Source organism: Rosa rugosa, chromosome 2, assembly GCF_958449725.1.
Source record: "Rosa rugosa chromosome 2, drRosRugo1.1, whole genome shotgun sequence".
NCBI lineage: Eukaryota > Viridiplantae > Streptophyta > Magnoliopsida > Rosales > Rosaceae > Rosa > Rosa rugosa.
The window spans coordinates 70,177,486-70,189,827 of record NC_084821.1 but is presented as its reverse complement, the minus strand read 5'-3'; the positions used below and the strand labels follow the sequence as shown (position 1 = coordinate 70,189,827).

Below are 12,342 nucleotides of genomic sequence, written 5' to 3'. Positions count from 1 at the left end.
AAACTCTCAGTTTGATATCTTGCAAGATGCCTTGATCACAGTATTGTACGACACCAAATCAGGCTCAATCGACAACTTCTCCGGCACGTCCCTGAAAATCTTCTCAACCATATCAAACTTCTTGGAGTTCACACAGGCCCCCAGGAGGACATTGAAGGACAACACTGTACGCTCACAGTTTCTTTGTGGCATTTCGTCGTACACCTTCCCGGCATTATCAAACATGCCGGCCTTTCCATAAAGGGAAATGATTCGGACGGTGAAATCCTCGTCGGAGAAATCCGGGTACTTCTTCTGGTCCTCTACGATTTCATCGATCACACGGAAGCGCTTGACATTGGCGAGGTCGGCGGAGATGGCTCTGATGCTCTTGGCTGTTGTGGGTTTGGGCTGGGAGGTGGTGGCGGCAGTGGAAAATGCACGGCGGAGGAGGCGACAAAACGACATCGTTTTGGGGGGTGACTGGGGTTTTGGGCTGAAGGTTAGAGTGTGAGAGAAATGAGTGTGACCTTGAAGTAGAAGTTACCGTAAATATTTTGGACTGGGTTTGGGCCTAAAGGACCTTGATGCCTTTTACTAATTTACTCAATTAGGAACAATATATGCTGAAGATAACAATTACAACATGTTTGCTCGCAAAAGGAACAGTTTTAGGGTCCGTGAGGAACAAATGCATCTCAACCACGTGTATTAAATTAAAAGAATAAAATTATAACAATTTAAAATTGTGTATTTGTTTTGAGCCATCAAATTCATTTGTCCTTCATAATCTCTTAAAAATTGTCCCTTAAGTGAGCTGGCCTCGCAATCACAATATATGAAATATGTTTCGGACTTGATTTTCTAGTATAAATTTACGAGAGACACAAAGAAGTAAGAAATTTCATTAATCATTATACTTGTTAAATACATTTTTATTTTTATTTTCAGTTTACCAATCAATAATTATATTCTATAGTTGAAATATATAATTTGTTTAATCCATTAATCTATTTATCTATTATTATATGATTTAAATTTAATTAGTGGTAGTGAAGTATGATGTGCGAGAAACACTAAAATTTGACACATAAAATAAAATAGCACCTGGAGCACTAAAGTAACAGGGATGGCATTTCCATGTGAATGGTGGGTCGGCTCCGTCCTTCTTCCCTGAGTCCCTGTTACAGCCCCACATGCATCTGAATAATGTCAATCTGTGTAGGAGGATGGGTTCGTAGTCATAATTGATTAAGCATAGATTTTCTGGAATCTGCGCGCTACCTTCTGCATTTACACGGTGATGAGGACCTAGCTTCCTATGATTTTTTATGGCCACACATAGAACATGATTCATGTGTTTTTGTGTATCACGGTCGCTCACTTTTTCCCTACTAAGTAAGTAGTTAGATGCATCTCTACAAATTATAATCATGTTGCAGACCTTCCTCGATGATTTGTAAGATGTTTGTAGAAGAAGTGTGTTCAAAACTTCAAATATCAGTCAATCCGAAATTAGTCAACTATTTGATTAATATCAAATTCTGATTTAACAATAAATTTATGTTGAGGGTACGTGATTGTTTCAAATGAAGCTAAGAAATAAATAGTTTAACCCTTGAATTATAATTTATATTACATAAGTATTTTCATTTTCTTTCTTTAGAAAATTTAACCAATTGATAAGTACGTGGACATAATTGAACACAGAATTAGCTTCCCACCATGCATGGTTGGTGTGGGGGGAGTTGTAGAGCACTACAGTGCATGCATTAGCATTTTGCAGCAGTACGGCCATACCTAGTACAGTAGTACCCTTGGAATTGACATGAAACACAAGAAACATGCGATCCTTGTTTTCTTTCAATTTCTCAAGTTCTCAAAACTAATTTGAACATTTTCTCTTGGGTCAAATAATCTTTGAAATAATATCTTGCATGACCCTGGAGTGCCAAAGAAAAGAAAAACGTGAGTTTAAATGATTTAGTAGAAATTATTATGGACGCACAGAACCATCATTGGCAGACCAGGACATGCATCTGGGAACTTATGCGCCCACCGACTCTTTGCTATAACTCCTATAAACATAGCTGATCAATCATATAGATGCCCCCACAACCCAATATTTTCATTTTCTACTCTAAAATAAAGAGATATGCCTCAATGCTTCAAATAATATATTAATATATATATATAATACAAATTGATAAGACAAGTCCAAAAGCTGTAGGCCTGCAGCAGTCAAAAAGACAATTTTTTTTTTTTGAAAAAAGTGCTACTAAACAACATTTAATAAAAGAAGAAAACCAAATAAAGGTCCACAAAATTGAAATAGAGGAATAGGGAGCCACAAAAGTTAATACCATTGTCTTATGAGAAAAATTCAGCTACCGTCTCCAAACTATGCTGCCAAGGCCAATTTGATACCAAAACTCTCAAAAGTATCAATGTGATACCCAAAGACCTAAATTGGTATCAACGTGATACTTCCGTCCAAAATTTCTGACGATGTCGTCTGTTTGCTGACGTGGCAAGCACGTGGGTCCTAAAAAAAAGTGAAATGACCAATTTACCCTTTTTTTTTAATTCATTTTTTTTCCTTTTCTTTTCATTTGTTTTTCTTCCTTCTTCTTCGTTTTCATTTCTTTTTCTTCCTTCTTCTTCGTTTTCATTTCTTCTCTTGCCCAGATCGGCCCCCCTCTTTAGACCGGCCTCACCTAGCCTTCAGCGTTGCCGCCTGCAACAGACAGCCATCCCACACAGCCAGACCGGCCTCGTCCTTGGGTTTTGTTGGGCATCCGTTTCTTTTCTTCGGCTTGGGTTTTGTTGGGCTGTTCGATTTTTCCTCAAATTGCAGGCGTAGCTTACTAATTTGGGTCTTGATACAACGTCTCTCTCTCTCTCTCTGCAATTTTGGGCATGTTAATTTGTGATTTGTTTAGTTAGTTTCTCTATTTAAAATCAGATGGTTGAAGCTGTTAGAGTTGACAACATGGTTGAAGATGGTGGAGTAAAGATGGTTGAATTTGATCATAGGAATGAAGACAAAGCTTCGGGATTGAGTAGGGGTGAAGACGATGAACTGGAGGAGAAGGAGAGGAGAGGAGAGAGAAGAAGAAGAAGAGTGAGGTTGAAGAAGAAGAAGAAGAAGCCATTTTTTATTTATTTATTGGGAGAGTCACCATCGTCGTCGGACGGGTCTTGGGCTAGAAGAAAATCCCAAACGAAGAAGAAGAAGAAGAAGAAGAAGAAATGAAAGAAAAGAAAAGAAAAATGAATTAACAAAAAAAGGTAAAAGGTCAATTTTGCCCTTTTTTTTTTGCCCACTTGCTTGCCACGTCAGCAAACAAACGGCGCCGTCAGAAATTTTAGACGGAAGTATCACGTTGATGTCAATTTAGGTCTTTAGGTATCACATTGATACTTTTGAGAGTTCAGGTATCAAATTGGTCTTGGCAGCATAGTTTGGGGACCTGAGCTGAAATTTTCTCTTTCCGTAACGGCTCCGTGACGGAAATTGGCCGTAGGTATCACATTGATACGAAAAAATGAGTCCAGGTATCACATTGATAACTTTGTAAGTTCAGGTATCATTCTGAAAGTCCCTAAGTGTCCAGACACCGTTGGTGAGTTTTTCCTAATTTTGCAAGGGCGATGCACGTGAGTCACTTAATGAAGACAAAAGGACCGATTTACCCTCAAATTCTTTCATTCTTTTCTTTTCTTTATTTCTTTATTCTTCTTTCTTTCTTTCTTTCTTTCTTTCTTCTTCTTCTTTTCTGGTTTCTTCTTCCCCTGATTTGAATCATCAAGATCCAAATCATCTTGCTCGTCTGATTCCCACCGCCGATCGCCGATCAAACACCGCCGCTGCGTCTCAATCCACCTTCATGCACCACAGATGTTTCTGGTTCCCCCAACTTCAAATCCTATAGCAAATTGAAATTGTGCATTGAGGCTTCACCGCTCACTCCGAGTTCATCCCCCCGCTGCCGCCGCCAATGACTTGACCACCACCACTCTCGTTCTCTCCTCCAACCCCCTTTTATACACCATTGATCAGAAACTCAGACCCCGCCAGCCCTCCACTCTCAAATCACAGCTCCAATCCCACCCCTCCATCCTCTCCTTCGTTCCGGACATGCAACACCACCTCCACACCATCCTCACCTGCAACTTCATCGGTTTAGCTGACAACTTCGGCCTCTAGCCCAACTTCGATCAGAGGCAATTTTAGGCAGACAAAGATTAACAACTTCGGCCTCCACACCATCCTCACCTGCAAAAAATTCGAGCTGTTCTTATTCACCAGCTTTGCCACTCCGCTGCTACCCACCATTGTGCCTCGCCGATTAGTAGACAAAGAACTCGGAGCCTCCACCATCGAGAAATTGAGGCTCACGTTCTGCATGTCCTGCGCAGCGGATATCGGCATCGTCGGAGAAAATGTTGTATGAACATAAATTTAGTTTGGGTTCCACGGTGGTAGCTAGTCGAGCTCGTTGATTGCGGCCTTGGCTTTCTTGATTAGCCAATCGACGACCTTGTTAGGCTGGTCGTATCCAAGCCGGTCCTGCATGTCGTAGAATTGAATGGCGGTGTGGGTAACCAGAAACATCTGTGGTGCATGAAGGTGGATTGAGACGCAGCGGCGGTGTTTGATCGGCGATCGGCGGTGGGAATCGGACGAGCAAGATGATTTGAATCTTGATGATTCAAATCAGGGGAAGAAGAAACCAGAAAAGAAGAAGAAGAAAGAAAGAAAGAAAGAAAGAAGAATAAAGAAAAAAAGAAAAGAAAAGAAAGAAAGAATTTGAGGGTAAATCGGTCCTTTTGTCTTCATTAAGTGACTCACGTGCATCGCACGTGCAAAATTGGGAAAAACTCAACAACGGTGTCTGGACACTTAGGGACTTTCAGAATGATACCTGAACTTACAAAGTTATCAATGTGATACCTGGACTCATTTTTTCGTATCAATGTGATACCTACGGCCAATTTTCGTCACGGAGCCGTTACAGAAATTGGTCATAGGTACGACGTTGATACGAAAAAATGAGTCCAGGTATCACATTGATAACTTTGTAAGTTCAGGTATCATTCTGAAAGTCCCCTAAGTGTCCAGACACCGTTGGTGAATTTTTCCCTTACGGAAATTGGTCATAGGTACGACGTTGATACGAAAAAATGAGTCCAGGTATCACATTGATAACTTTGTAAGTTCAGGTATCATTTTGAAAGTCCCCTAAGTGTCTAGACACCGTTGGTGAATTTTTCCCAACTTTCAATCTTAATTTCCAAACAAAGAGCAAGAAGAGCGAAAGTAATATCATCTCCCACCTTCTTTGGTGTTGATATTTACATATCAAATGACATCTTCTTCTCGAGCCTTCCTTAAATTCTTCAATCCCAAAATTTCTCCAAAAAGAATCTCACATATTGGCCACTCTAACCTCATACATCTTACACCTAAGAAGCGGCCTACTTCTAGAAAATGCGGCATTGCCCAAGATCTTAGCTTGCTTTCCAGTTCCAGTACTCCAATAGAACTGATTAGCTATGAAACTAAGCATACTAAAACTATGGTAATTCTTGGAGCTTTACATGACGTACATTTTTTTTGAATGATGCTTGTCACTAAACATAGTTAATTGACTCTATTAATTTCCATGCAGGATGACATTTTTGTCCAACATTCTCAGAAGTTGGAGTTATTCAGGCATGTACTGAGAAATGTAGCAGATCTAGAAGCCCTTGAAGGTTTGAATATGATCGATGCTGCTCAACGGCTAGGTATCGATTACCACTTTCAACAAGAAATCGACGAAATTCTGCACAAACAGATGAATAGTATATATGTTCATGGTGACCTTCATGAGGTTGCACTTCGCTTTCGACTACTGAGACAACAGGGTTACTTTGTGCCTGATGGTATGTATAATTTTTGGGGTACTACTGCACTAATTTTAGTTCACTAAATGATGTGGCAATATTTCATTCATTAAACAGCTGTAAAGCATGCATGTATAATAGTACCAAGTGTTTGATACAGATGTGTTTAACAACTTCAAGGAAAGCAATGGGATGTTCAAGAAAGCTTTGGGTGAAGACATCAAGGGATTGATGAGCTTATATGAAGCTTCACATCTAGGTACAGAAGGAGAAGATACACTTGTTGAAGCTGGAAAATATAGTGCCCATCTGCTAAAGACCTCTTTGCCACATCTTGATCATCATCAAGCCAAAATTGTGGGCAATACATTGGGGAATCCTCATCACAAAAGCTTGGCCTCATTCATGGCTAGGAACTTTTTTGTTACTTCTCAAGGAACCAATACATGGTCAAATTTACTAAAAGAAGTAGCAAAAACAGATTTAAGTATGGTCCAGTCTCTGTACCATAATGAAATTGTTCAAATCTCCAAGTAAGTTTGACAATGACTCATCTGGACACTGATACTTTAACTCACATAGCAGATACACAGTTTAATGATGTGTCTATTTTTGACATTTTAGATGGTGGAAGGAGCTAGGATTGGCTAAGGAACTGAAGTTTGCAAGAGACCAACCACTAAAATGGTACATTTGGTCCATGGCATGCCAAGCAGATCCAAAGTTATCAGAGGAGAGGGTTGAGCTCACAAAACCCATCTCATTTATCTATTTGATAGATGACATTTTTGATGTTTATGGAACCCTTCATGAACTCATTCTCTTCACAGAAGCTGTTAATAGGTATATACTCGTCAATGATGAAATAAATTTAGAATTGATACCAATTCATTATTGATGAACAAACTATTGCATATATACAGATGGGATATTGCTGCTATAGACCATTTACCAGACTACATGAAGATATGCTTCAAGGCTCTCTATGATATGACTAATGAAATCAGCTGCAAGGTCTATAAGAAGCATGGATGGAACCCCTTGCAATCTTTGAAAAAGACGGTATATAACTATGACTAATCTACCACATTTAACTAGATAATATTTAAAATCATGTACTTGCATTAGAAGGTCTACATTGAGGCTATTCATTCTGTTGCAGTGGGCAAGTCTTTGCAATGCATTTTTGGTGGAAGCAAAATGGTTCGCATCTGGACAGCTGCCAAAGTCAGAAGAGTACTTGAAGAATGGCATTGTTTCTTCTGGGGTAAATGTGGTTCTTGTCCACATTTTTTTTCTCTTGGGTCAAAATATAACCAAACAGAGTGTGGAGTTGTTGAATGACACTCCAACTATTATATCGTCCACAGCAGCAATTCTTCGACTTTGGGACGACTTGGGAAGTGCAAAGGATGAGAACCAGGATGGGAAGGATGGATCGTATGTAAGGTGCTACTTAGAGGAACATCAAGGCTGTTCCATTGATGAGGCGCGAGAAAAGACTGTTAATATGATTTCAGACGAATGGAAGAAACTGAATAGAGAATTGCTCTCTCCTAATCCATTTCCAGCAACATTCACTTCGGCTTCCCTTAATCTCGCAAGAATGGTCCCCCTGATGTATAGCTATGATGGCAATCAATGCCTTCCATCACTTAAAGAGTATATGAAATCAATGTTGTATGAGACTGTATCAATGTAATAAGAATAACAGAATTGGATTTAAACCTCAAAGGTTGTCAAGACCAACAAGATAAGTTGCATTACAATTTTATGTTCGAGACAATTTCAGTAGTAAACTGAATAAGAATAAACATTGTCTAGCCATTATAGAAATTCGTATGTTACTAAGAATGCTTATTTGAAACAACAAAAATGAAAACTGCAAATTGATCAAACTGTGACTTGAAAAGAGTTGCATGTTTACCTTATATTTTTGTGCTTCAAAACCAAAATGGAATTCAACACAAAAAAGAACGCAGCAGAAAGAAACGAAAAGCCTTATTCAGCTGAAGTCAGCTTCAGGTTAAAACGTCAATAGTTATTAGTGCTCTCAAGTTTGACAAGTTCCTTTGCCTCCTCAATCATGGAGGCCGTGACCAGACCAACCACCATAGGCTACAACAGTGCCACACTCAAAAGGCGGCGCCTTTAGAAAATGACGTCCTTGTAGAGCTCAAAAGTAAACTCCACATCACCCTTCTCACAAACAAGCAAGCGTCTCGAAAGTCCGTTTATCCGGAGCACAACTACTCTTCTCTATTTCACCATACCACCGCTTAGCTTCATCCAAGTTCCCCTCATTCACAAAGCCCTTAATCAAGGTATTGAAGGTGAACACATCAGATTTCACTCCAATACTCCTCAACTCTTCAACTAATTGAGCCCCTTCTTCACTACTCTTCTCCAAAACCAACCCCAGCAACTTGGCATTGTAGCTCCTAATATCAGGAACAACATTCTTCTCCACCATTTGACCCCATATCTTCTTAGCATCTGAAAACCACTTACTCCCATACAAGCAATCCAAAATCGTATTAAACGTGATTACATCTGGCTTCACACCCTTCTTGTCCATCATCTAAATCACCGAATCCATCTTGCAAAATGCCTTGATCACAGTATTGTATGACACCAAATCAGGCTCAATCGACAACTTCTCCGGCACGTCCCCGAAAATCTTCTCAACCATATCAAACTTCTTGGAGTTCACACAGGCCCCTAAGAGGGAATTGAAGTACAACACTGTACGCTCACAGTTTCTCTGAGGCATTTCATCGTACACCTTCCCGGCATTATCAAACATGCCGGCCTTTCCATAAAGGGAAATGATTCGAACGGTGAAATCCTCGTCGGAGAAATCCGGTACTTCTTCTGGTCCTCTACGATTTCATCGATCACACGGAAGCGCTTGACATTGGAGAGGTCGGCGGAGATGGCTCTGATGCTCTTGGAGGTTGTGGGTTTGGGCTGGGAGGTGGTGGTGGTGGTGGTGGTGGCGGCAGTGGAAAATGCACGGCGGAGGAGGCGACAAAACGACATCGTTTTGGGGGGTGGCTGGGGTTTTGGGTTTAAGGGTAGAGTGTGACCTTGGAGCTGAAGTTACAGTAAATATTTTGGACTGGGTTTGGGCCTAAAGGACTATTGTCTTGGGCCTTGATGCCTTTTACTAATTTACTCAATTTGAACCTAATTTGAAACAATATATGCGCTGAAGATAACAATTATAACATGTTTAGAGACCGTGAGGGACAAATGCATCTTAACCACGTGTATTCAATTAAAAGAATAAAATTATAACAATTTAAAATTGTACATTTCTTTTCAGCCATCAAATTTATTTGTCCCTCATAATCTCTTAAAAATTGTCCCTTAAATGAACTGGCCTTGCAATCACATTATATGAAATATGTTTCGGTCATTCTTGTTAGAATTTAGATTGGATTGACTTGATTTTCTAGTACAAATTTACTAGAGACACAAAAAAGTAAGAAATTTCATCATACTTGTTTTATATATATATATATATATATATATATATATATATATATATATATATATATATATATTTTTTTTAATTTTCAGTTGACCGATCAATAATTATATTCCATAATTTAAATATATAATTTGTTTAATCCATTTATCTATTTATCTATTATTATATGATTGAAATTTAATTAGTGGTGGTGAAGTATGATGTGCGAGAAACACAAAAAATTTGACACATAAAAGCACCTGGAGCACTATGTGATTGTTGGGACTTGGGATGGCATTTCCAGCTAGCATGCATGTGAAGAGTGATTCTTGCGTGGGGCAGCCGCACCGCTACGTGGTGCGGCAGGCCAATCATTCCCCTAGCAGGGGGGTATTTTGGGTATTTCACATTTAAAAATCAGGGACAATTTCGGAACAAAGAAAAAAAATTCTGAGATTTGATTGGGCAGCCGCACCGTACACGTGGTGCGGCTACCCGCACCTAAGAATTGGCCGCATGTGAATGGTGGGTCGGCTCCGTCCTTCTTCCCCTGAGTCCCTGTTATAGCCCCACTGAAATCAGGAGCCACATGCATCTGAATAATGTCAATCTGTGTGTGTAGGAGGATGGGTTCGTAGGTAGATATGTTTCTTTATCTGGTCGTAAATCGTAATTGATTAAGCACAGAGTGGATATTTCCGACCAAGAAATGAAAGAAAAGCGGTCGATTTGTATCCACATAAATATTTTCTTCCTTGTCTTGAACCTGAGACACATAAGTATTGTCATTGACGAAAAACTGAAGTGATTGGGGGACCTATGATCTTTACATGTCCACCCCTAGATTTTCTGGAATCTGCGCACTACCTTCGGCATTTAGGCGGTGATCAGGACCTAGCTCCCTATGATTTTTTGATGCCACACATAGAACATGATTTATGTGTCTCTGTGTGTCACAGTCACTCACTTATGCCCTATTAATTGACTACTTGGGTCAATTCTACAATAGACGCATCTCTGCAAATTATAATCATGTTGCAGACCTTCCTCGATCATTTTTTAAGATGTTTGTAGAAGAAGTGTTCAAATATCAGTCAATCCAAAATTAGTCAACTATTTGATTAATATCAAATTCTGATTTAACAATAAATTTATGTTTTTTGACTAGGAACAATAAATTTATGTTGAGGTTAATTGTTTCAAATGAAGTTAAGAAATAATTTTTTTTTTTTTTTTTTTGAAATAATAGTAATTCCATTGATAATAGTGCATGCTAAGAAGGTCATTACATACCAACCCGCTGACACATAATAATGGCCAGAACAAGGTTTCGTGGAGGAGCCACAGTGGCACATAGGATAGACTAACTATATTTGAACTTATCGCTCACTTAAAAGCGAGCCTCTAAGCTATGAAAAAAAAACTATAGCGAATAGACAAGGCAAACTACACTCGTTAGGTTCCTAATACAAGGAAATTTATGGTAATTAGACAAAATGCTAAAAACATAGGTTTGGGCCAAGAGCCTAAACCCTAGCCCAAATTTAGAAGTTAATGGACTAAGGTAGAACCTCAGCCCAACATGGCAGTCACCAAGGAGATCTCCAGGCCCAGTCCGCCATCCTTCCCATCACCCTCGTCGTACTTCGTCTTCCGGCAGAGATCTTCCGATCCGGGTTCCCCGACCCCACGACCCAACGCCATCGATCGAACCCATGGCGGCGCCGTCGGTGCAAGATCCAAACTGCCACGCCCTGCATCACCCGTCGCCTAAGCCACGCCGCCGCAACCTGCATCACAACAGACCAAACCCTCCTTGATCCCAGCCTTGCAAACCACACCACCATCAATCAAGATCCATGACGCCGGCGATCCAAGAAAACCCATCAGCGGGGATAGAATACCGGCCCGGACAGCACGACCATCATCGTCTCCACCATCCCAGCCAAAACAACTGACAGAACTAGAGAGAATCCCCCCCTCCCCCCCCGACGGTGTCCCATGTAGTAGTTCTCCCGTCCAACAGCAAACCCCATGACGGCGGGAGGCCAGAGACCAGACCCAACGTCCGGGCGCCGCCGGACGAGAAGAAATTTGCAACCTGAAGGTTTTTAGGGTTTAGGTACGGTGAGAGAGAGAAAGGTGGAGTTTTTATTTTTCTTTACGGTGCTTGAATATTGTCACATAAATAAATAGTTTAATCCTTGAATTATAATTTATATTACATAAGTATCTATATTTTCTTTTTTTAGAAAAATTAAGATCATTTTAACCAAATGATAAGTACGTGGACATAATTGAACACAGAATTAGCTTCCCACCATGCATGGTTGGTGTGGGACTGTGGGGGGAGTTGTAGAGCACTATAGTGCATTATTTAGAAGGATCAATGGCCTCTACTGGACGTGCATTAGCATTTTGCAGCAGATAACAAGATATTTTATCATGCGGTACATAATCACGAATTTGTTTAATTATTGGATTCCTTGTTCACTCGGCTATCCACTAGTCCAAACTGGAGTACTGTGTAGTCCATTCATTCACCCATATGGCCATATCTAGTTTAGAATTGACAGGAAACACGAGAAAACATGCGATCCTTCTTTTCTTTCAATTTCTCAAGTTTTCAAAACTACTTTGAACTTTTTCTCTTGGGTCAAATGACTCAAAATCTTTGAAATTATATCTTGCATGATGAGATCATTTGTGTTACGTACTAAAACTGAACAGACCGTGTAAGCATTAAGCATGTTATAGTCTTATTTACATAAGCATTATGGTCAGCTGAGGTTCACATTATGAAAACCAAACTCTCTCTTTTTGATCCATCCAGCATTATATATGGTCTGGAAAGGTTTAGCTCTTAATTTCTGTCATCTTACACTCTAGTATCATGAATTCGTGATCAGATAGAATCGTTCATTTTCTATATCACACATTAGTATTCAATCCAATTATATTGAATTCACGGACAAGTTTTAAGGAATTTCAACTTT

The 12,342-nt window shown here is 39.8% G+C and overlaps 2 protein-coding genes and 1 pseudogene across 2 annotated transcripts; 1 reads left to right on the top strand and 2 right to left on the bottom strand.

Moving 5' to 3' along the window:
* Window positions 1-6: 6 nt before the first annotated feature.
* Window positions 7-447, bottom strand: LOC133731425 (small ribosomal subunit protein mS79 (rPPR3b)-like). Its single transcript, XM_062158801.1, has one exon. The coding sequence runs from the start codon at window positions 445-447 to the stop codon at window positions 7-9; it is 441 nt and encodes a 146-aa protein (XP_062014785.1).
* A 4,886-nt stretch (window positions 448-5,333) lies between these two features.
* On the top strand, window positions 5,334-7,694 carry LOC133729800 ((3S,6E)-nerolidol synthase 1-like). The gene is made up of 6 exons (XM_062157377.1): window positions 5,334-5,564; window positions 5,655-5,910; window positions 6,032-6,404; window positions 6,496-6,714; window positions 6,795-6,933; window positions 7,034-7,694. Exons 1-6 carry the CDS (start codon window positions 5,349-5,351, stop codon window positions 7,571-7,573), a joined length of 1,743 nt encoding a protein of 580 aa, XP_062013361.1. The 5' UTR covers window positions 5,334-5,348; the 3' UTR covers window positions 7,574-7,694.
* On the bottom strand, window positions 7,626-8,923 carry LOC133729802 (small ribosomal subunit protein mS79 (rPPR3b)-like; annotated as a pseudogene).
* Between the last annotated feature and the right edge of the window lie 3,419 nt (window positions 8,924-12,342).